We start from the raw sequence: 26,041 nt of genomic DNA on the forward strand, positions 1-26,041 counted from the left end.
TGTAGATCACTGGCACAGCAGCATCTGCAGACTTGTCAAACTATATACTGGGGAGAGTATAGTTCTTGGTGGCACCCCTTTGCTGCTGATCACCTGGTCAGGCACTGCAGGCAGGGGAGGCCTGAATCAAACTTGACTACTCACTCAAGTGGGAGTCAAGATGACTGATGGATGAGCTTTCTTTGGTACCGGATCAAGCAAGGATCTCTTCCACAGCACTAGAACAAGGAATCATTAGCATCCTTTTGACTTGGTTGAAGTGTTGTTATGGTCCTTAGGTGTTAGACATTTGGTTTTCAATTATGTTTCTGTTTCGATCATTTCATTGTTGTTTATTTACGTAGATCTTTTCTCTTTGTGTTAGTTCAATTATTCTCGTCATTGGTGGGCTTCCTGAGTTTTATGTTTGTTTCTGTTAGTGTTTCTGTTTGTTTCAGGGTCTTCTTCTATTTGTTGAGGTTTATTTTCTCTCTTCCTCCCACTTGCTTCTTTTTCTCCTTTCCCTCAGTCTGTCTTTCTGTACAGTTGTTGCACATATCCTAATTTTTCTCAGCAAACACTCTTCCCCAAATCCCACCACTAACCTCTAATTGCTCTTCTGGTTTATTTGTCACTTCCTTATCTTCGTCAGAACTGAAGTACCTCTCTTTCCTGTGCCTGATTTTTGTCAGTCGTTTTCATATTCCTTATTAAAGACTTTTTACCATGAGCCTCCCGAACTACTGTCTACATTTTGATCCTCCTCTAACACTAGCCTACTCAGAAGACTAGCAAATATTTTTATAGCTTTGTACAAAGACTGTTTCCAAGAAGTTCAACATAAAAGGCCTAAAGACCAATCTATTGAACAATATTGCATTTTGCAATATATTGCTATATATTGATGTGCATTAAAAAAATCTACAAAGCTGGTCACAAGGGCAAGGACGTAAATCCCATCTCATTATTGGGGGGGGGCATAAATAGGAAAATTTCTTAAGAGCAATTTTGGGGGGTCGGCGAGGTTCCATTGAAACGCAACGTAAAATGTGGTTTACAAAGTTTTTAAACCACATTAAAGCTGCAGGACCAAAAATGACTAGTAACGCACATCAAACATGTTTTATTCTCAGTAAGCAGCCTGCAGAGAAGTACAACTAAAATTCAAATGTTGCTTAGACTACGTAAAATGCTCTTTTACGTAGTATTCACTCAGTGAATATTACTGTTTGACATGCAATAAACGTATAAAACCAGCAGAGGGCGCCACAAATTTACATTTGTGAATGGGAACGGTACGAGTGAATACTCCTTTTTTGGAGATTAAAAATTCTCCATTGGCCGGTCTGCTTGTTTTCACCTATTTCCCTTCTACTCTTTGTTATTTTACCCAGCATAAGGTTTTTCACGTGAATATCTCACGCCGCGGCTGCGCTCAGACCAGCTGCAACCAGACGGCTCCGTGTCTGCGTCTCCAGCTGCGTGGCTCCAGTCCCGCAGGCTGGGTCGGCCATGTTGTTGTGTGGGGGTTGATGGAAGTTTGGTAGTAGGAAGTGGAGAGGAGGCTCCATCTCTCCGGGATACTCCAGGATCCCACTTTTCCTCCTTCCTCTTTGTTTTCCATCAGCAGGCATGCCTCTGCAGGATTTTCCCTTCAGTGATTTCTCCACATGACGGACAATGACAGCCTCTTGCAGCGCCAACATCAGCCTTCAGGACTGCAACACTTGATTTAACTTAAAACCAAACCGCTGGATGGATGAAGTGAGGATGAAGGCGGATCGGTCCCGGCTGGAATAACTCGGATTTACTTTGTCCCGAACTGATTCAAGGAGAAAGTGGTGAAAATAGGAAGAAAAATCACACTGGAAGGACCGGGAAGGTAAAGGCAAAAATAATAAGAAATGTAATTATTTGTTTCTTTGTCAGAGCAGGATGATTAAAACAAGAAGGGCCAGCTGCTCCGCTGTGTGACCTGTCATCAACAAAGGACTGCAAGCATTGCCAACACTGAGAGCTGATTATATGCTATTGTGTTTTTATTCACCAATGTGTTATATGTAAGAAAAAGAAAAGGCAATGCACGAATTTAATCCCAGTGGAAACAAAAAGAAAACACACTAATTCCCCGGAAAAAAATTTATCTGGAAAATTGCATATACTTATAGCTTTATTACAAGAAGCAGGAATCTTAACATATCATTATGGAGTGTAGCTGTAAATGAAAACTTCCAACTCATTTTATTACCGTATTGCAATGTGTTGAACTCAAATATTTCTAATTTAAACATCAGATTTTTAATGGGTTTTCTAAAGTACCTTATCATTTTGGTAAACTGTTAAATACTTAACCCTCGTGAGTCATGCTGATTCAGCCCTCTGGAACATCAAGATTCTTTTTTTTTTAACAGCTGGAGTTTCTCTATGCCTCTCATCAGCACAAACTCCACTGAATGCCTTAAGATTAGAACTGTTTTACTAAAATGATTCAGTAGCATGTCACATCCTGAACAGCTCTTTGCACAACTCTACCTGAATCAGCTGCTTTCAAACCTTATAAGGTAGCTTGGAACTGGAGAGTTGGGAGTGCAGCTATTAAAGCTGATGTTGTCCTTTTTCTTATCTAGCTGTATGTTAGTGTATCTAAAATGGGTTTAAATCTGAAGAAATGAAATACATTTTATGTCTTATCACAGACATAGGGTGATGTTTGTCACCCTGGCATTGGGTCAGAGTAGAACATCACCAGTTGTAGATAGGTACCGCACCTATTTAGTTTTTTCTTTTCCAGGTCAATGAAAGCATTGACCTTTCAGTCTCAGTATGAAAGGTCAATGCTCTGTATCCAGTCTATGAGGACTCCCAAATGGTCAATCCAATTATTAGCTGAAATATCAGAAAGCAGGGCCAAAGTCCCTGTATTGTACTGTAGTCTGGGTGGAAAAGGAGATCCATGGGTCCTAGCTGTGTCGCTCAAGTTGAATGCATTTTCTTAATATCATTCTGAGAATCAGTTTAGACCTGCAGGAGTTGTGTGTTGTCACTCTATGTCAGGGGTGTCAAACTCCAGTCCTCGAGGGCCACTGTCCTGCAGTTTTTAGATGTGCCACAGGTACGAAATGCTGGAAGGAAATGGCTTAATTACCTCCTCCTTGTGTAGATCAGTTCTCCACAGCCTTGCTAATGACCTAATTATTCTATTCAGGTGTGGTGCAGCAGAAGCACATCTAAAAGTTACAGGACAGCGGCCCTTGAGGACTGGAGTTTGACACATTTGCTCTATGTGGTAAGAAATCCATTGTGAGTCCTTATACACATGCTGGGTGGGTTCAAGCATGTGTATGAGTGAGGTGAGTGACACTTCATAGGTCAGACAGAGAACCTGAATACTGTAGTAAATGAGTAAGTAAACTAAATATGGGATCATTATTGCGACATTAAGGTGTTGCTTGGTTGAATTTTAGGGTGGTGGTTCACATGATAGGTGTAGCAAGATCTTCTGCCAAGAAAACATGAGACCAAAACACAAGATGTGTTCTTTGAGGACACTTTATTTACATTTGAGACTTTTATCTTAATTTTTTTTCTTGTCAGGTTGACTGCACATACAGTTGAACATATTTGTACTAAGCCCTCTAGCTTGAGTTGAGTTCATGTAGCCAAATTCCTTTTGTCCCAAAAGATGTCACTTTAAAAATCCATCTGTATTCTCTAATATTTGTTACAAGAAATAGTCTGATACTAGTTGTGTCGTCCCTTTATCGGATTGCAGATTCCAAAAATAGGCTACATTTACACATCTAGGTATTCCCAAGAGATCTGTTATTCTGGAAAATGTGCCTTTTCTCAGCAGCCAAGCGACGAAAGTGAGTTTGACATCATAGTCTTAAGTTGTAGTCTTCTTGCATACTAGCCAGGTTCTGTGATAATGTTGATGATGCAAAAGTACAAAAAGAAAGATTCTGACCAACGGGCACACCGGTGTACCGCATACAAAACAATGATAACAAGATACAGACTATTTAAACATTACAAAGTTCACTTAAGTATACACAAAATATACAAACTAACTATCAAAAGTAGAACATAGAATTGTACTTTTGTTCCTAAATCTGCCCTAATCTGATCTAAATAGCAGGGTAATCTTAAACCAGAAATCCCTAACCCTCATAAGACTCAAAATAAACTAGCTAGTGATGGCTTTCTGAAGGCTATGAAGGCTTACTTGGATGTACTGTCTTAGGTATTAAAATTAATGTGGTGCTCAGTGGCAGCCAGCATCTGCTACAGATCTGAACTTCAGCAAAGCTCCACAGACTGCCGTCCTGCCTGTACTCACAGCTGGGCACGCTTTCAGTCGGAGCGCTGGCTGATGGATGGAGGAACTCCGGTCTCATGCTTCCCTTAAGCTCAGCTGCCGGGCTGTCATCCAGCCAAATGTCTTGTGATCTAAACCCCAGAGGAGAAGAATCTGTTTGAAATAGTGAGACTTGTTTTATTTTAGAGTCAGCTCTCAGACCATTAATAATGCACAGTGCGCTTGCATCATTGCTATATCTGCTTATTTGTATTTTCAGCGAAACTCTACTAGCTTTGCTAAAGGGGCAGGATTATTTGTTTTCCAGCCACATAGTATAATTTTTTAGTACGATCAAAATGTCACCTTCAGTTGTATATATCAAACATGACTTAAAAGAATTTTGACTTCATAATTTAACATCTTGAAATTAGGCCTACCTGTATGTATCTTTAAATTCATCATGTCAACATTCTTCTATCAAGCATTTACAAATGTTCATCAGAGCGCTGGACTGAGAAAAAATACGGTGATGAGATTGTGCAACCTTAAGCGATAGGAATGGCAGGTCACTTGAGTTTACTGAAACTCTAGAATCAGCTGTATATCATTGAAAGGTCAGAATATAAAATTATGGATCTCCCTGCCTATTATAAACGATTCTAGTAGCGGTGGTGGTGGTATAATGCGTGGTGTGGGGGACATTTTCTATGAGGATGCGTCCAACACTTTGTTGAATCAATGCCTTGAGGAATAAAGAACTCAAAATCATCAAGGTGTACGAAATAAAGTGGAACATTCATAGACCACTGAGATCCTTTCCAGATTAACAGATTTAACTGTAGGTAAGGATTTCTCTCATACCTCCAACTTACTCTTTCTGTGAACTTTGAAAAAATTATTTGAGTTCAGATCCTAAGAGTTTTTGCCAGAAAATAAGCCTAACCTCTCTCAGACTTATCAGCATTTTGTAAATCCTGCCTTGACTGATCACGCTATGGTTGGAATGGAAGAAGGAAACCACAGGAAGGTCTTGGATATGCAAAGAATGATTTCCTAGCTTTAAAGCTCAGGGAGACATTGAATATGTTTATGGCCATGGATCTCTGCTCAAAGTGGTATGTTTTTGGTTAAGCGTGCACAACCCTGAGCCTCTGTGAAATCCCTCCAATGCTGTCACTGCACACTGACTGGAGTGTGAATTATGAAAGCCAATATTAGTAAATCAAACTCACAGAGTTGCATGAGAGCATGCCTCTGAGACTAATGAAAGCACCAAAGACAGAGGGTCAAGAGTCAGAGAGCCTTTTGGACATGCAGCATCTTCTGTGAACGTCGGATGTTTGTGGAAAGATTTTTCCTTTCCAGACATCTGGGGCTGAATCAGGATGTCTGCAGATAGATAGAGTTTTTGTTTATTCTGTTTCCTGGAAAACATGACAATGATAACAATTGTTACTCAACAAAGAATCATCCTTAAAAGAATGCAAATGCTTTCAGTTAGAGGCAGATCTCAGCAAGTCTTTGCTTTTTTTAAAGGCCTTGAGCAACAGACTAAATCCCTGTTATTCCTTCAGGCAGTCCGACCTTGCTGGAAGAGGTATTAAGCAAAATTATTGCCTAATCTGCCACACTTCTTACTGGACAGAGGCATGAGGAGCAGGAAAATAAGCACTAACTGGAAAGGTATTGCTGCTTTTATTGCACATATTTGACTGTTTTTGTATATTATTAAGGAGAGACTACTGGCAGCGTTGACCAAGTGCTTTTCCCAGCCGTGTTTATATTTATGCAGAGTTTGGCTGCACAAGAAGAGATCTATGCCTGGAGGAAAAGGCTTTAAACAGTCTGTTCCTGATTGCTTAACTTCGATTCAGGCTGATTTAAATGTCAAGCTCACTTACGTTTGATTTTCAGTCTCTGTGACGCAAAAAGGAGCACAAAGAGCTTCAGTTTGTGTAAATGCTTACTTCTTGTCATTGCAGCTTCCTCGTTTGAACTCTTCTCCTTCCTCTGTCACTGTGTTTGGCTCCATCTGGGAAGACTCGGATGTCTTCTTATGTTTGTAGGTCATGCTATCATCCTGGGGGCGGGATGTTGTCCGCAATTACAATAAGCTGCTATAATTAGCAGCACATCATAGTTTCCCAGTGGTTGCATGGCTCTACTGGTCAGAAATTGCCTCATGTGAAGCAAAGGGACATCTTGAGCTTTTAGATATACTATAAGACGTAATTGCATAAACTTGGCAAACAAGAACAGACACACAGATGTGATTCCAGATTGCCTCTCTGTTTTTAATGACTTTGCTGCACTAAACTAATATTTCATTTATTACATTACATTTGAATATACAATTGCAGAGGAAAGAATGGTATCATTATTATTTATCCTATAGTTAATATTTGATGATAATGGTGTTGCTGATATTTTTTTTAATTTTTATCTATTTTACAATTATTAATTCATTTCCTTTTTTTAATTTGTTTGTTGCTTAACATTATTGTAAAAGTTGTATTGCAATAGTAGTCACAATTTAATTTATTTATTAAATAATTTGTTTATTATCTTGTACTTAATGTATTGTGATGATGATTTTTTTTTCATTTTGCTCCTGGTACTATGGGTAAACCTGAAATTTAAATTTAAATATTTGCACATTTATTATTCTAAATGATGATGATGTTTAACTTAGTAGTAGCAGCAGCAATAGCATCAGGTCTTGTATTTGCCTATTTATGTTTTATTAATGTTTTTTAAATATTAAAGAGGAGCTCATACTAATTAATATTATGTTTTGAAAGTCCCATGACACATTAAATTTTATATTTTCTGTCTAGGTTGAGGCACTTTTCAGTTGTTGAAATTGTATATAAAAAAGAAAACAGTGTCGTTATATAACAGCTGTCTGATTTATCCGACTGACAGTGAATTGTCTGGCTTTAGCTCTGGGCAAAGTCAGGCTTCTGTGTGACATTACAGGCATGGTGAGCTTGGCCAAAATGACTACACACCCCCATGGACCCTGGTGCTCACTCTTATTTTGTTTTCTGTTATTATCCTCTTTGAGTAAATCCTTCACCCTTGTAATCCTAGTAGTTCCAGCTGGGAGAGCTGGCACTGTGTGTGCCTGGCTGCCCCCCTTTCATTCAGCCGGCCTGCTGTCTCACTTTGTCGTTTCTCCTGCTCCGCAAACAGAAAGGTCAAAATCATTTTAAATGTGCCTACACAAACACTCGGATGAATTTTTACTTGAACTCGCTGTGCTGGACTTATCAGCAGGGATTTAGAGGCAAGGCAATTTTATTTTTATAGCACATTTTCAGAAACAAGGCAATTCAGACTACTTTACATAAAGTAGAAAAATAAAACAGTAAACAAGCAAAATAAAGAAAGTAGAGTAAGGAAAGACAATAGGAAGTTGAAAAACAGATGATGTTCCAGCTGTTATTAATCAAAGGCAGCTCTGAACAAATGGATATTTCTCCTTGATTTAAAGGATCTCAGTGTTTTAGCTGTTTTGCAGTTTTCTGGAAGTTTGTTTTAGAATAGAGGAGCATAAAAACTGAATGCCTCTTCTCCACGTTTGGTTCTGACTCCAGGGATGGATAGACTTGAACCAAAAGACCTGAGTGGTCTGGTACGTTCACACGATGGCAACATCTTTAATGTGTTTTGGTGCTAAGCCATTCAGTGATTTATAAACTTACAAAAGTATTTTAAACTCTGTTCTTCATCTCAGCAGCTATTGCTGTGCATTTTCTTTAACAATGTTTATCAGGGACTTAAGAGGTACAAAATATGTTTTTGATCTGTGTTTAGTTGTTTTATCAACTGAGGTATTTTCTTTAACATTCACCCTGTAAGTCTAAGACATTCTCCCCAAGAAGTCATAAAAGCAGAAGTTTCTTTGAAATTTGCTTTTCTTGTGTCATTTTACAAGATTGAGTTTTTGCAAATGTGATTTAGGCAGAAGAATAGGACTTTCATTATTGTTCAGCTTTTCTACCACTATTGCTATTTTATACAAATAGCTACAAATAAAGGGTTGATTTTACCTATTATAATATAAGTGATATAGCAAATGAAACATAAATCAGTTTTCAGCCTCATTGCACCTTGTAGGCCTTACATAAAAAAACATCAATAGATTATATTTCTTAAGCTTTTTTGCTTATTGTCGACATAAAATAACGTAAATATAGTATAAAACGTTTAATAAAGTGGTGGTTTAGTTGAATGGATTGAAAAGTCTTCCTGTTTTCCGGTCAGCTTGGCTAGGTGAGCCCTGAGCAAAATCAACAGACTTTCATCAGTTTTTTTAATGAAATTTAGACCCCCACCACCTCCTGCCATAGTTGACAGGATGAAGCCTGTCTCTGCTTTCCATGACAGTTGTTTCATCCTGAGGCTGGAACAGCGTCTGGCTCAGGAACTGCACGTCTCTTCTCTGTGCCAACATTCTCAGCATGTTGGCTGCACATCTAAAGTCAGACATTGGATTTATAGCCACACTAACTTCAAACCCTTTGTAAGAAATCTGTTATTTAGAAACCTCTGTAGTGCCTTAATACATCTAAAACTGGTTTTCTTAAGACAACCATTGTTGCAGCCTACAATTTAAGCACCTGCAACATTTTATTTGTGCAAACTGCTTTAAAATGTTTGAAAAATACCCATTTTGTTGAATTACTTGCCAATAAATTCGAAGAACTCTGTGAACTCTCAATTATGCACCTCCCTCTAAGATAAGACAAAATACACCCTCCTAACATCAAGGCCATGGCTGCAGAATGAGAGAATGCTACACCTCTTTGACTAATCGTTGCATGATGTTGACTCAGTAATAAAATACCCTGATGTCTTTGCAACTACTGCTTCACCAGTGTACCTTCATGCTAGTCGGCAACACTTTTCTTTGTATTATTTTAAAGGACACCTTCTACGGTTTCTACTTATATCTTAATAGAACAAGTTTTTGTCATATTTTGTATATTGAGAGTAGGATAAGATTGCAAACAGGAGCTTGGAATAAGCATGGCAAAAGAATCGATGAACAAAAAAAAGTAAACATACTACAGTGAAGCAAAGTGAACAGGACATGGGCAGAGTAACAAACTAATCCAGCAATCAGGAATGAAAAACCAGGAGCTTAAATACTCGGGAAGGGGTGGAAAATGTCAAAGTAGCCAGATTAACTAATTAGATTCAATCTGGAATAGTTGTGGTAACAGTAAAGTATGGAGACTGAGGGAGGGAGACTAATTAATACAAAGGACGTTAAACTAAGACTCAAAAAGAATACAAATCAAGGAGAAAAAACTAACACATACCCAAGAAACTAAATCCAAATCCACAAAGAACAGAACACAAGAATAAAACAATGTGGCTGCACCTTTCTAACAATAATAAACACAGAAAAATGTACTAAGTATGTCAAGATCTATGCAAAATAAATGAACAGACAATTATGGGCAATCTGTAATAGTAATGTTTCATTAAAGAGGAATTCTCCATAATCTGACTTTTTGGACTTTTTTGGATTTTACAGTAGCTGTCAAAATGATTGTGATGAGTTCTGATAATCGCTCAATTTATTTTGTTATAGTTCTGAATAATATTCAGTAGTTGTGAGAAAAAAGAGATCCAATAAAAAGTATCTATAAACATAAATTTTCAAGTCTAGGCACAGATTTCTTAATTAGATAATAGTCTGAATTTTCACCAAGCCATTCTTTGACATGAGTAAAGTGTAGTATCATAAAACCCAGAGGCTCTCTTACATGTTGTCTCTCTAGTTTATACCTCAGTATAGTCAGAGACTCATTGTTCATAGCTATGTTCAAAATTGTGATTCAAAGCAGATTTAGAATTCACCATATGTCCCAGTTACAACAGGGCTTAAAGTCTTAGTGGTTGAAGCAGCAACAAAATGATTAACATGGAGATATCAGGTCATTACACTTTGATTTCATAACATTTGTATCAGAGCTGGCAAACCATATGTCATGATTCCTAAGCCAGACTCCTCCTCTTAAACCTTTCACTCTACACTGTGCACTTCTCCAGATTCTGTTTGTGTTAAATTGATCTCTTTTTGCTTTGTCTGTCTGTGTAGGCTGAGACGATGGGCTGTGTGAAGAGCAAAGAAAACAAAGGTCCCACCATGAAGTATCAGACCGACAATTCCTCACGGTCTGACCCCAACACCTCCACCGCCGTGCCTCACGTTGGTCACTATGGGCCAGATCCGACACAGACACAGCAGAATCAGGCTCCCACATCATCCTCCAGCTCTGCAGCTCTGAATTTCAACCACGCCCTCACTCCGTTCGGAGGCTCCTCCTCTGCCATGACTCCCTTTGGAGGAGCGTCGACCTCCTTCTCTGGTCCCATGTCCAACTCCTTCTCTGGTGCCGTCTCTAGTGAGTAGAGTTTTCTTTCTTAAAGCTTTACATCATTACTTTGCTATTATGTTTGCATTTCCAATGTATTTGTTTTCAAATATTTCTCGTCAGATTTAAATGTCCTGAAATCAGCTCCCAATGCCTACTGTTGACATTTAACAGAACTCATTTTGTTGAGCTGCTCAATGCACTTTATAGTCAATCCAAATAGCTAAATTGTTTGGTCAGTTAAAGACAAAAACATCCAATTGTCACAGTATTAATGACCCTTGTGAGTTAATATGGTGAGTTTGAAAACTGTAAAAGATTAAATCATTAATAATAGTGTCAAAAATATCTTTTTCCTTTAATGTATTATACTTCCTGCACATTTAAACTGAAAACAGACCAAAGATGCTGCAGTAATCTGGTTACATAAGTATCTATATCATTTAACTAATATTGAGTTGAATGACTTTTTAGTTTTAGTTTCAAAATACATGTTTTTGGTGGGAGCTTCTTTTGTCCACGGCCTGTCAGGCAACCTCACAGATTAATAAAGGACAAAACTCATTCAAAATGAATTTTCTTCCTTTTAAGTCATTGTTTTGTAGATTTGGATGCATGCTTTGACTCACAGTTATACTGAACAATTGGGTTCCCAAAACTGACCAGTATTTAAAAATATTCATGTTTTCAGCCACCTTATTAAAACTCAGATTTTCCCTGATGCATGACACTGCCATCATCGTGTTTTACAGTGGAGATGCTGTTGTTTTTGTTAACCACAGTGTTGTTTCTTTCTAGAATATTTGACCCCTAAGATGAGGTTTGTTTCCTTCAGGGTTTGAGGGAGTGTAGCCAGGACTGGACATTTGCTTTTGTCTTCAAACCCTCTGCATAGACGCCCTACATTATTAGAGACCTGCTTTTTCTGTGTTTTCAAGACTAAACAAGAGGAGCCAGTGTTTAGTTCCCATCTCTGTCAGCTTCGGAACAGCCTTCCTGTCAACCTGAGATGTTGTTTAAATCAGCATGTACATTTTATTTACAGCAGCTATCGATCAAAGAAACTGAATAATTAACTGTTTGTCTAGACACCATAAAGTTCGAAAATAACTATTAAATTTGGACTTAAATTAAAAATGTAATTAAAGTTTTAAATTTGCATTTTAAATGCTTTGTGTTTTTAATATTTATATTTTCTTCTAATACATAAACACATTATAATAATTTACCAAGAAACAGAAAATCTGAATAAAAATGGCAAGACATTTAAATAATAACACTATATTATTTGGCCTAACATGCAGGACTTAGGGTCACCATTGTTTAAGCATTTTTGCAATATGGAGAAGACATTGCAAAAAGTAAACTGTAAACTTGTTTTGCATTTTTTTTCTAGTTATACTTAAGAAAATTTGTACTTTTAAGTAGTACTGCAAATGGGGTGCACACTGGAAAGGTCAGGACAACACAGAGACACACAAGAAAAACAATGATGCATCCATAGAACAATTTAGAGCAATTTAGAGAACTGACCTAACATATTTGTCTTTGGACGGGGAGGTGAAGACTGGAGTACCCAGAGAAATATGAGAAACAGTGTTTTTAGATGTGCCATTAACTGTTAGTTGGGTTACTCATTATGTTTTTAGGCACTTTTTTTCATAGAATACTGAATGAGGTGTTTACAAGCCACTAATCCTGTTTCATACCGAAACCTCCTGCCTCTGTGTCATTGTTATTTTACGTTGATACATTTTTATACAAGTCTTTCTGTCAGCCTTGATCCACAGAGAAAAGAACTGATGATCAAACCCTCCTGTTTAGATGGGATTTCGGTTGTAATCCTCCCCGGTGTTGGATTATCTGCTCTTAGACGCGTCGCTGGCTTGCTGTTTGCTTTCTGCAGGTGATAATAGGATTATTGTTGACAGCATTGTTGTCATGAAAGGCCTCCACGTGGGAAGGCTGCTGCACAGTAGGCATGTTGATTTACAGGATGTTGTCATGGGATGCAAAGAAAGAGCTGATTTATACCGTGTAATAATGACAGGTGGCTTTTAATGGTTCATTTGAGGTCCTGTTCTAATAAATCAAAGCCACCAACCTGATCTGAATTATGACTCAAAAAAATGTCACATTTCTGGAGACATGTTGGATATATAAATAGAATTTTCTTTGACTTACAGTATGTAACAATGGTATTGTCAGATTTCGTCTGTCATTTTTATAGCTGATGCCAGATATTTACATACACTGAATAAAAATGAACTTAATTTTTCCCCCCCTCACTGTCTGACTAAACCGTGTCTATTTTAGGCTGTCAGCGTTCTGGATCAGCTGCAGTTGTCTGACTTTTTAGGCACAGCTCTGAAGATCCAATTGCAGTAATTAATTCAACCAGAGATAATTGCATGGACGAGTTTCTCGAGATCTTGCAGGAACATTAGTCCGTTTTTTTTTTCTCCTGGAAACATTCTTCATTCGATAAAAGGCCAACTTTGTAACTGTCCTTATGTGTCTCTGAAGTTCGGGTTTGAGTCCATCACTACACAGATTTTGGGCCTGATCACAAGTTTCTAGCCGTGTTCTGACTCTTGATATTTCCTCTTTAGGTCCAAAAATATTTACTTTTGTTTCTATTCAGATGAAGAAAGTTGCAGCACATCTGTGCATTGATTTGTTTTATGCATCTACTCAATGCTAAATTGTCACCTGGTGATATTGTAATGTAGAGCATAATATTGGGGACTTGTCTTGCTATTTGTTATAATCTGAGCATGTAAATATAAAATAAGATGAACCCCAGGATTGAACCTTGAGGAACCCCCACATGAGATTTTTGTCAACTGTTGTGTAAAGTTAACTGAGATTTGTCTCATTTTCATCATCTGGGCTTTCCCAAGTTGTTTAATTAAGGGTTTAGTATACTTGGTGTATTTAAACTTAGGAAATTTAAGAATGTAATAAAGCTTTCTTAATATTCCCTCTGGTCTTTAACTAAAACAAATAATGTTAATCTATGCTGACATAAAGCAGGAGAAGTTTAGTCTGTTATTTGTTTTTTATATACAGAACATATCGATATCTGGTTTCAACTGTGGATGTAGAGCTGGTACCTACACAGTGAAATTACACAAAAAGGCAAATACTGACACTTTAGCCGAATGTGCCTGTATCTTTCTCAGTGGTCTTAAACTGGCATATTTTGTAATGCTTTCTATGCAACCACACAGTGGTCTTTAATTGTGGGTTTTGTTTTCATATTTTCAGGTGGTGTCACCTTCTTTGTTGCCTTGTATGACTACGAAGCCAGAACATCAGATGATCTTACATTTAAAAAGGGGGATCGCTTTCAGATCATCAACAATACGTAAGAATCTCCTCAAGTTGACATACACTCATCATAGGCAATGAAGTTTATTATGATTTCAAGATTTCAACAATGTATTTGAATTATTCTTTTTCCACAATGGATGGATTAAACAACTAACTCATGTAGGACAGTTTATAAACTATTTTGGAGTGCATAAGTTTGAATTTTATGTGGATTTTCACCAGTTGATGCAGGCCCAAATTGATTTTTCACTATTTGACCCAAAATATGACACTCATGTGAAAGGAAATTGCTTACCTCAAATCAACAGCTATTCAGTTGAAACTTGAAGATATGTTAGTGTTTCATTTAGATAATCATCTTAAACACATCAAAACTGATTTTGCAATAAACAATGTCGGCTGTCATCAAGATTCTGAAATAACATTTTTAAAACCATCTAAGATTTTTGGACTATTCCTAGAGGCCGAACCTGTGGCATAAAAACACAGGTCATAAATCACCACTTTTTGATGTCTGCAGAAAACAGTTGGTAGAAGTAAAACAATCTAACAGAGGGACCTTAATCAAATAATCAAATATTTGTAGGGGTATATGTATACATACAACAAATTCAAACTTGTTCAACCAAAAACATTGACATTGTATGCTACTGTATATAACAATGTATGTAAACCTCCAACAGCAAAAGTAGCTTGCGGTTGCACACTTTCAATGAGAAGCAGATTTATTTCATTTTCTTTAACGTCTTTTCAGAACCAAGTTCATGTCACAGTTTTTTTTTGATTTAGCAGAACCTCTTTCATTATAGAGATGGACAGAAAATTATTAAGTACCATTACCAGTGTTTCATTGCTGCTCTCAGTCAGTCTGCCATATATATGTATAAGCCTCAGTCCTGACAGTTGACAGTTGAATGAACAAACTGTCTATGTGCTCTCTCCCGTGTCATTGTTCTCCTACAGCGAAGGAGACTGGTGGGAGGCTCGCTCCATTAACACCGGGAAGAAGGGCTACATCCCCAGCAATTATGTGGCCCCCGCTGACTCCATTCAGGCTGAAGAGTAAGACTGGGTTGTTGCCTCTCCTACCCTCTGTCTGCAGATTGTGTGTCAGAGAGTAGTGGCCGTAGCATGAGTGTGGATGTCTCAGTGTAGTCCAACATTATTGACTTCACACCCTTTTCTGTGAGCTTTCCAGTCATAGTGAGCCAGAATCCGCTGGGTTTGCTTTTCTTTTCTAGTCTCTTCTCTGTTCATATGCTGTTTTGTTTCGCAGGTGGTACTTTGGCAAAATGGGGCGTAAAGATGCTGAGAGGCTGCTGCTCAATCCTGGGAATAATCGAGGGACTTTCCTGGTGCGGGAAAGTGAAACAACTAAAGGTGAGTCATTCCTTCTTTTTGAACATTTTTCATTCAATGTCTACGATTCTTTCTGGTTTTACTGGTATGTCAACAGTTATAGTCAGTTTGTCATACAGTTGAAGAGCTAATCTCAATTTCTGCTTTTTGTAAACTGATGGGACAAAAAATAAGCTGTTTGGAAGATGTGTTTTGGTATTAAACAACACAGAATTTCAGAAAAAGAAATTCACATTTAAAGTGAAACATAATGGAGGTAGTAGATGATCTGAGGAGGTTTTGCTGCTTCAGAATTTGCATAACCTGCTGTAATTGAAGGGACAATGAATTCTGCTTTCTACTGGAAAGCAGAATTCCAGTAGAAATCATGGGAAAAAAATGTCTAACTATAGGTTTGTGAAATTAAGCTCATGCGCTGTAGTCTTATATCAGTTTGGGATGCTGTAGCATGACCTAAAACAATCCACTCAGTCTTAAAGCCCTCCAACATGACTGAATAAAACAATTCTGGATCAAAATTGCTCCACAAGAATTTAATGGATGGCAAAACCAGTTATTGTGTTTAGAGGGAGTTACTCTTTCACATAGACCCTGGATTATTTGGATAGATTTTTTTAAAATACAAAGTCTGTCATTAACCTGACAGATAATGTTTTCAAAAGAGTGTTTTGTTTTTGATAATCTGAAACATGTATGTGTGACAGAAGAAAGAAAAAGTGTAACCTTCAACAAGTTTAGCTTAAAAACAGGGATGTCACAATAATTTGCTGAAACCTGCAACAGTAAGGTACATGTATATTGCAGCTAACTGTATTCATTAAAAAGGTGTTAAAGCTAGGTCATCTTGTAGGAAAGGTGATGGACTCTGGTGCAGAACAGGAAAGTTCCAACTTAAAGTAAGTTGGGAAGGTTAGAAATACATTTTTGAAACATTGTCTTTCAGGAATCTGTGGCATACATCCACTGATTCATTCTCCACTTGTGAAAAGAATCCCAGAAAACTGCCATCCCAGCCCAGTTTAAAACTTTTCAAACTGGTCTTTGACCTTTCTTTAGGTGCTTATTCTCTGTCCATACGGGACTGGGATGAAGCCAAAGGAGACAATGTGAAGCACTACAAGATCCGCAAGCTGGATAACGGGGGATACTACATCACCACGCGAGCCCAGTTTGACACGCTGCCGAAGCTCGTCAAACACTACACAGGTATGGTCCTGTCCTTCCCTGCAGTCAGACCTTGGAGAATTATCTTGAAAATTGTTCTGTGCCACACACCTCGCTGTGTTGCCAAGGGAGATGACGAATAGTTGATGTTATCGTCAGATTTGCCACATCTTCACCCTGAGGCCGCCTCCGGTTAAGCCTCTGTGATTCCACTTGATTTCACTGTGACCCCAGAGAGGTTCTTCCTGTGATTTAAAAAACTTTGTGAAAGCGGAGCATCCTTGTAGCAGTTTTTATCTCCGTATCGCAGAGCACGCAGACGGACTCTGCCACAAGCTGACCACGGTCTGCCCCACGGTCAAGCCTCAAACTCAGGGGCTCGCTAAAGATGCCTGGGAAATCCCGAGGGAGTCGCTGCAGCTGGAGGTCAAACTGGGCCAGGGATGCTTTGGAGAAGTGTGGATGGGTAAGAACAAAGCTTGTACATGCTTAATAGAAGTGGCTGTAGATAATAAGGAGACCCTGTGTCTATAGTGTCTTTCCGTTGGTGTCAAAACTGGGGCGTTATCCACTTCCTGCAGTTGCTTCCTTTGTTTGTTGTGTCCTCTTTATCTCAACATGTTGCCTCTTGTCAGATTAGCTGATGCCACAGAACTGTGCAAAACTTGTAAACCACCTCGTTATATTTACGTGTGGAATCCAGGGATGCCGACTTTTTGCTCATTTTAAATTGGCCCTGACAGTTGATACTTTTGATACTTCTCTTGTTTTATCTTTGACTGCTTTTACTAATTTTCTGTAGTCATTAACATCAATCAAACATCTAACAGTTCCTTGGGGATACACAATCAGCAAGCCTTAGCAGAAAAGATGTTTTCTTCCGTCAGAGAAAAATTTAAATAGGGTTAAAAGTTGAAAACATATCTGGACAAATACATCCATTTATGAATAAAATGTTGCTGAAGAGTTTATCAGATTGGTTTACTAAGCTTATTTGTTTAGACCAGACATGTGGGCTAAAAATGGTCCAATTTTCAACATATTTCTCTGAACTAAATAAAGGCAAGTAATGAGAGCAACCTGAAAAAGCAACTAAAGAGGCGTACTGTAGCATTACAGACGTTTTCGATTGCAAGAGTGCACACTTCACACTCTGACCAAGGCTGTTGAAAAGGCCTTCATCATGACTTTAAAATTTTGTTGCATAAGCTTTTATTTTATGGGCGTTCTTGAAACCTGACAGATAATGTTTTCATGGCCTTGCTAGGTTGTTAGGATTGAAGCTTTTCTTTGGTTGTGTGTTTTACATTTTAGAATACCCCTATCTGCTGTCTTCAAATATTTACCTCAGACTCAGAACAGATAATTGTAAGATAAAGAGAGAGAAACGTTTGATGACGTTAAGTCTTTAAATGAGCAATGAAATAAATCGTTTCTGCAAAAGATGTCCAATAGATGGTCAGTTCTGGTGAAAAGGTTAAATAATTCTTCTAAAATTAGATTCATCTTTGACAGAAAATTGCTAAAAGAAGAGCTTCGGAAAGATCGGAAGAATGTACATGAACAATATTATATGTGATAACAAAACGGTGTGGTTGCTTAGAGAGAGAAAAAGATAAATAAGGGATGAACCAAGACTTTTGTACACCATTTGTTCTGCCACTTTCTTAACTGAGGTTGAATCTGCTCATAGCTGCATGACAGCACACGTCTGCGCAATTATAAGACCTAATTAATGATACAGCCTTTCTCCCAACCGATTATTCACACTGATTCCCCCTGTGACTTCCATTACTTTGCTTCCTGTCTTTGTCTCTGCAGGCACGTGGAATGGCACCACCAAAGTGGCCATAAAGACGCTGAAGCCGGGAACCATGTCGCCCGAGGCCTTCCTGCAGGAAGCTCAAATCATGAAGAAACTCAGACATGACAAACTAGTGCCTCTTTATGCTGTTGTGTCTGAGGAGCCCATCTATATTGTCACAGAGTACATGTCCAAAGGTAACCAAAACAAACCCGACTACATTATGTGTTTGCCCCGCTGTAAGAAAAACACAACCCAGCTTTATTTTTATCCAATTCTACTGAGTTCTGTTTTAAAAGAGAAGTATCATAAAACCAATCTGTACAGCATGAGTTGGATTAATGCATGGAGATTTCCTTGAAGGAAGAATTTAAATTTTACAGGCATTTTAATTGATATGCTGTTCTGGTTGAGAGCCCCCTGTGGTTCCCTGAAGCCTGGAACTGAAGACTGCAGCAGTTTTGTTGGAGGTTTTTGCACCTTCAGCTGCAGCAGCACTTTTCTTTTTTTAAGTGGAGGTGGGGGGTTAGAGGTAGTTAGATTTATGTGAGGGTGAATGGTTACCATTTTACATGCACCACTCTATAATTGAATACAGTTTGTTCATCTATGGTGTGTTTTCAATGTGAGAAATAAACTGCATTAATATCTTTCATACTTTCACTTGCAGTTTATGGGAAAATATTTTATTTTACTCTCAGTGAATTGGACTCTAAATCACAGTTACTTCCACGTTGTTTTTAAACTGGATTTTGTGGTGCTCATCGACATTTAAGATTTGAAGTTCCACCTACTTTAAATACTTTCCCAGAAGTCTTTGCCAGACTTTTATGCCTACAATATAACAGGCTTCCTTTTATTTGAATTTTCAAATAATTTGAGTTAAATCAACATAATTGTTTGAATTAATATTCAGAATGCTTCAGAATGACTGACTGTGTGTTAAACTTTGAGTGTTAACATTTTTTTTTACTTACTGGAATGAATATATGGACTACAGATAGTTTTTCCAACACAGCTTATCATTTGGACCTAAAACGTATTTTCCAGAACCTTCTGTATATGGTGGTTGGAACGGAAATAAAATTATTGATTTCCAATCTGGTTAAGACAGCAAGAAGAAAGGAGTCGCCAGTGTAGGTAATTATTGTGAGTAGGGTTAGAAGCAATGCTTGGACAGCTGGTTAATGATTTATTACAGGATTATAATGTCTTCTAATCAAAAACAGGCAGAGACGTTGTAAAAATAAATGATTATACTTCATTTGTATTACACCAGACCATGTATAGTCTTGTACGGTTTGAACCACAAAGACAAAATACTGAAAGCCTTCAATCTTAAATTCAGCTACGGATGAACTGAAAAGCTGATGAAATACAAGGAAAGGTATATTTCCCAATAGAAACATTAAAAATAATTATTTGAGGAATCTAAATGCAACTTTAAGCTCGAAATGTTGAAATACTTGCAGAAACTCAAAGTTATAGAATTTTTCAAAATTCTATAATTTTAATCTTAAATTTAATCGTAAATTCGTGTTATAATCGTAAATTACTTCTTACTAAAGTAATTTCTGTACGAGAAATATTCTTGCTTGCTAATGTACAATCCCTTGAAAGCAAATTGGACTACCTGAAGCTGGACTTAACCACCAAAGGGAAACATTCTCATTTTCTGCATTAAAAGTGCCAACTTTGCATTATTTTATAAATAATGATATTTTAATGCAAAGTTGACACTTTTAATGGACTTTCAAAGCAACCTTTAGAGGAACTTTGCATTAAAAGTTTCCTTATTTACCGAATGACACTTCACAAACACACACACTCTAAAATAAGATCATATTTGCGCTTTGTAGCTCAAATACTCCACTTTTAAAGTGAAAAAAAATGTTTTCCAATAACAAAAACTTCCGTCTCCAGTTTCTTTCACTAAGCATTAACTGAATAATGGGCTTGTGTGATACAGAACGACGGTGACAAAAATAATATTTCTGCTGTAGCATGTGGATTATTTCACGCAGTCACATCAACACCTTCCTTTTTACAGCTTATCCTCTGTGCTGCTTTTCCAGGAAGCTTGCTTGACTTCGTCAAAGAAGGTGATGGCAAATTCCTGACACTCATCACGCTGGTGGACATGGCCGCAAAGGTGAGACAAACACCCACAGTCTCCCCTTTAAATAAAGAGCCTCTGTTTGCGCATTGCTGATTAAAGAGCTTTATTTTAAGATGTTTATAAAAAGAACCGCTACAACAGGCAAGCCTGTCAGGTTTTCCTTTTTGCCTTTGCTTTGTGTGTTTTATGTCCGACATTGTTTGGAGCTGAAATGATTCACGCAGATATTTTATTTTTAGATTGCAGACGGGATGGCTTTCATTGAGCGGATGAACTACATTCACAGAGATCTGCGCGCCGCGAACATACTCGTGGGCGAGAACTTGGTGTGTAAGATTGCTGACTTCGGTCTGGCCAGGCTGATAGAAGACAACGAATACACAGCCAGGCAAGGTTGGTACATTCACGTAGACACACGCAGAGAAACAGCTTGTGTGTGCGTGGAGTAGGAATGGAAAATACAGGAGAGCTATATGTGGTCTCCCATCATGGTGAATTAGGCTAATAGTGGAAACCAGATGCTGCTATTTGCTCTGATTAGTTGCACTTTTCACACACTGTGAAATAAAGTATTTCTGTCACCAGTTAGAACACATTTCCTTCTCTACATGTTTTTTCTTGTTCATTGTAAGACCACAATATCAAATTTTGCGCAGTGCTGCACTGTTAGTCTTTTTCACATTTTGTCATGTTGCATCCTGGAATCAGTGTGTTTTAATGTATGTGATAGACCAACACAAAGTAGGTTACAGTAGGGAAATGAATGTTTAAACACGTTTTAGAAATAAAAATCTTAAAATGGCTGTTGTATATTTGTATTCAGCCCCTCTTAATCTGAGACCCTCATATAAAATCCAGTACAACCAATTAGCCATCAGAAGTCATCCAAGTTATAAACATAGTCCAGCTGTGTGTAATTTCACTTTATAAGCCCAGATGTTCTTTGAAACCCCCAGCAGTTTGTCAAAGAACATTACTAAAGAAACAGAAAACCAACGATGCTGTGGTTTTCATGATGCAGACAGGTCAGTTTAAAGTGAGGATAAGTTATGAAGCAACTCCAATAGCTTCGAACCCCTCACAGTGACATGTTCAGCCAGTTATCTGGAAAAGGAAAAAGTATGGAGCAACTGCACACAAGCCAAGACATGGCCAATAACCTCAACTCAGAGATCCAAACATTTCTGGCACAACTTTACTGACTCCCAATGAGGAAAGTGAAGGTTAAAAGAGCTTGTGAGGCAAAGACTCCAGGAACCCTTCAAGTACTAGAAAACAACTTTATTTGCAAATCAACACGTTTTGGCTTGTGACCCTAATTGGAGAAACAAGCCAAAACGCCTTCGGATGCTAATAAAAAAATTTTTCTTGAATGTCTCCACAACAAACGTGGAAGATGCTTTGGTAAGACAAGCTGCTGCTGCCAACACCTGAGTGTACTTCTTCTACTGTACAAACGATTCTCCTGATTTGGAGGAAAACCTGCAAAAAGACTGAGATGGTGATTTATTAACCAGCATAACAACAACCCTTAACAAACAGCCAACGCTGCAAGATGAAAGCATCCTGTTAAGGTTCAGACCTAAATCTGATGGAGAATATTTGACTGTTTTAACGCTCTTCATACAATTAACTGATCTTGAGAAATTTTGCAAAGAACAATGGGCAAAATGTTCTATATCTTGATGTGCAAAACTGGCAGAGACATACCTTAAATATTGATTCAGGGGACTGAATACAGATGCACAGCCTTATTTATAATATTTATAAAACAAATGTTCTTCTTCTATTTCACAATTGTTTTGCTACTTTGTCCTGGTTTATATTATTCATTAAATACATTAATGCTGTGTTTGTAATCTGATTTGACTGCTTTCGTAAGGCATTGTATAAATCAACCTTTGTCAAGTCATGATTAGATTTGACCAAAGTAAAATATGCAATATATTATGTATTATGCAATATATTTTTGGAGGACACAGCCTCTGATGTTGCACCTCTTCATAACCACCACAGGAGCCAAATTCCCAATCAAGTGGACGGCCCCTGAAGCCGCTCTGTACGGTCGCTTCACCATCAAGTCAGACGTCTGGTCCTTTGGGATCCTCCTCACCGAGCTAGTTACCAAAGGCAGGGTGCCCTATCCAGGTGAGCGACACGCTCCTCCATCACACACGCAGTCTCTTTCTGATTTATGACTGCACCAGATTGACTCCAGTCTGTCAGGTGTTGTCATGCTGCTGTTATTAATGTCAGAGGACAAAGTGAAACGTCTCATACTTTGTGTAAGGTGGTTGTTTATGGCTCTGGAGGGGGGAATACTGACACACACTTTCACACACATGGTCAGATTTGAGATTAGTTGAGGCCATCTGGTGGGAGGCGATCAGGGGACCGAACAGCTCAGTTATTAATGGCCATCTGCCGGACTCATTGTGCATCTCGTTTTCCTGCAGTACTGTTGCAGATCACCTCGCAAGTGTCTAATGTTGCGTCTTTAAGAGATTAGTTCAGATACACAAAATAGATGTTTAAACTGTGTGTTTTATTTAGAAATGTCTCTGTTACATATCAAGTTTCAAGCTTTATAGAGCAAAGAAAATGTTGCATTATTGCAAAAAGTAAAATTTGCAGAAGGAGCTTCAGGAACATTTTAAAAAATATATGCAAATTATTATAATTCAAATCAGGAGTGTAAGTTTTTTAGCAAAAATTAGCAAGATTAAGAATTTGACTTACCGTAAGTATTTTCAGTCTGGATTTTGTCCATTCACTCATCCGTCTATCCATCCATCCATCCGACTGCCTGCCATCCATCCACCCATATGTTATTAATCCATCCATCCATACATGCATAATTAATGTCACTTTAAAGAATGACCAGTGTAAGAATATCTGCAGTAAATTCATAATAAACATTTGTATTAATACCCAAGATATGCTGAAATATTCCAAAACCTCTCAGGAATGTCTGGAATACAACATAATTCCAGACATTAATTTGTGTATTTTGAATAAAAGAAACACAAAAACATGTAATCAGAATCAAGTACATTTAGACTGTCCAGATTTATCCTTTCATCCAGGTTTGTGATTATTAATGATATTGAATAAGCATCTGTCATGGATGTCCAGCTCTCAGTGTAATCTGCGATCCTATCGCCGCTCCTTTTAGGTATGGTGAACCGGGAGGTGCTGGAGCAGGTGGAGCGGGGTTACCGCATGCCCTGCCCACCAGGTTGCCCTGAGTCTCTGCACGAGATGATGATGCTCTGCTGGAAGAAGGAGCCAGATGAGAGGCCCACCTTCGAGTACCTGCAGTCCTTCTTGGAGGACTACTTCACCTCCACAGAGCCTCAGTATCAGCCTGGAGAAAACCTATAGCCATAAGGAGGAAGAGGTTTTGCTTAAGACTGTTGAATACAACTCTACTTAATTTGTGTCCATTGTTTTTGATTTTTTTTGTTCTTCCATTGTCTGTTCAGATTTTTGTTTTTACATGATTTTTTAAAATCTTTTCACATCTGGTAGAACAATTATTGGAGGGAGGGAATTTATTTACCTCTTAATGTAGATTTTATCAATATGTATGATAGCAGTTATGAGCATACACATTCACGTTTAAATACCAGACATCACACAGTGTTATGTTTCTGTGAAATAAGCTGTGATTGAACATCTACAAAGAAATGTAATTGAAATAATTTTGACGTCTCTATGGTTTACTATGGCAATTTGCCTCCTTTTGTTGAACATATTCTCAATGATTTTCTCAGTTCACAACATGAAACTATGAAAGTATGGAATCTTATTTCAGTTTTAGATTTTTTTTAAAAGTGCACAAATTTTATTATTTTCTTTTTTTTAGGTCTAGTCGGTATTCCCTACACTTATAGAGAAGAGAAGGGGCAAAGTGCAGTAGCCAGTTCAGTATGTGGTAAAGACAGAAACGGTCCAGAGGAAAAGCTGTAGTGTCCAGTCTTTGTAGTAGCAATGTTTGAATCCAAATATTTAGTTCCCGATCCTGACACAAGTCATTTGTGATTCGCTTTTTACCCAGGCTGACAAACCTTAACGTCAAAACCATTTATACACCCAAAACACTCATCCAATTTAAAGTAACTCGCTGCATTTAATCAGTATTACAGGGTCCACTTTTGATTGTGCTCCACTTAACTCATTCGCCTGTGGCATTTTTCATGATGCAGCATGCAGTTTGTTTTGACAGCAACCAATGTTTAGTCCGAACTCTATTTTCTGTTGGACAACCTTATGTTTCTAAAGGTTTCTGTGACTCAACTACTTCTATACTATAGTCTTCAATAAACCCTCTCCTCACTTATGCAGAGCAGTCTTCAGAAATGGTAGGCTAAGTTTGTTTTGTGTTCTGATATGACTCTTTGATCATTTGGCTTATAATGTGTAGAAATAACATACAGACGGTGTCCTTCTGCCTCATCAACTTAGCATTTTGTTTTGAACATCATAAAATCTAATGGATTGTGTTTCAGATGCTCTCTGCCCAGCCCTGTTACACAGTGAAGGTCTTTTTTAAAGAGTGAAACACTTTTTGAGCGATAAGGAACACCCAGATTTGTAAGATTGACAAAATAATGTGAACAACCTAGATACAGTTTTGCAGACGTTACAACTTGTAATACAATTGCTTTGATCAACTGTTACATCACAGTAGAAAACTGTGATCCTAAAATCCTGACCGAGCAATAATTGTTTTGTTTTCTGAGTGTGATTTACAGCAACAATGAACTCTCATCAAGTTTGCTGTTTCAGCTTTTTTTCCCACTCCATAAGAGCATTGGTAAATATAAATGTAATTAAAGTACTACTAAATGTTTGTTCTTTAGCCGTTTTATTGCGTCATCGAATTGGTGTTCGAAAGTAGCCCACTTGAAGAAGGTTAGGTTTTATTTTCATAGCAATGTTTCTGTACCAAGGAACAGATGTGTTGCCAAAAAACTGTTTATCGTCACTTTTATTATCACATTAAAAGCCCAAAATCATTGTGATCAAGTTTTGAAAACCATAGATTTTGTAAATGTACCATTTGTTATATTAGCAATTTCAGAAATAAGGTTAATATATTTTGTCAGTAGAAGTTCTCAGGGGGATAATCTCATGCATTCGTATTCATTTGGGGTGATAAAACTTAAAGGAAATCTTACACAACTGAATATTATGTCCTTTGTGTGTTTTCTGTGCTCCATTTTCATATTTTGTTATAATATGCATTTTCTTACATTACACAGTTAGTGTCTAATAATGTCACTTGGAGGCTTTCTATTTGCTCACCACCCAACCAAGCAGTAATTTGTGTCCTGATTATCACAGTCCTTCTCTATAACCGTTCTATATATTGTCTTACCTGTTGGGTTTTTACAGTGAAGAGCTGCTGAAGAAACCTATGGACTAAGGCTTTCTGTCAAGTCATCATGACATAAAACATTGCTTCCAGCTAAGTATGAAGAAGACCTTTGCTGACCTTTGTCTTGAAGAAAGCAAAGCCTTTTATCCACTAAACTGACTGCTGAGAAAACTTTGGACTTGCCTGTTTATGTAACCAAAAGGAC

General features: G+C 37.8%; 1 protein-coding gene across 2 annotated transcripts; it reads left to right on the plus strand.

Annotated features, from left to right (window-relative positions):
• The first annotated feature begins 1,316 nt into the window (after positions 1-1,316).
• On the plus strand, positions 1,317-25,645 carry yes1 (YES proto-oncogene 1, Src family tyrosine kinase). 2 transcript variants are annotated; one of them, XM_005798562.2, is made up of 12 exons: positions 1,317-1,861; positions 10,395-10,701; positions 13,942-14,041; positions 14,971-15,069; positions 15,284-15,387; positions 16,423-16,572; positions 16,841-16,996; positions 18,352-18,531; positions 20,410-20,486; positions 20,693-20,846; positions 22,470-22,601; positions 23,629-25,645. In XM_005798562.2, exons 2-12 carry the CDS (start codon positions 10,404-10,406, stop codon positions 23,835-23,837), a joined length of 1,659 nt encoding a protein of 552 aa, XP_005798619.1. In that variant the 5' UTR covers positions 1,317-1,861; positions 10,395-10,403; the 3' UTR covers positions 23,838-25,645. The 2 variants fall into 2 exon arrangements, with proteins under 2 accessions (XP_005798619.1, XP_023181871.1); XM_023326103.1 differs by lacking the exon at positions 1,317-1,861 and adding an exon at positions 5,871-5,962.
• Positions 25,646-26,041: the final 396 nt, after the last annotated feature.

Source organism: Xiphophorus maculatus, chromosome 21 (genome assembly GCF_002775205.1).
Source record: "Xiphophorus maculatus strain JP 163 A chromosome 21, X_maculatus-5.0-male, whole genome shotgun sequence".
Classification (NCBI taxonomy): domain Eukaryota; kingdom Metazoa; phylum Chordata; class Actinopteri; order Cyprinodontiformes; family Poeciliidae; genus Xiphophorus; species Xiphophorus maculatus.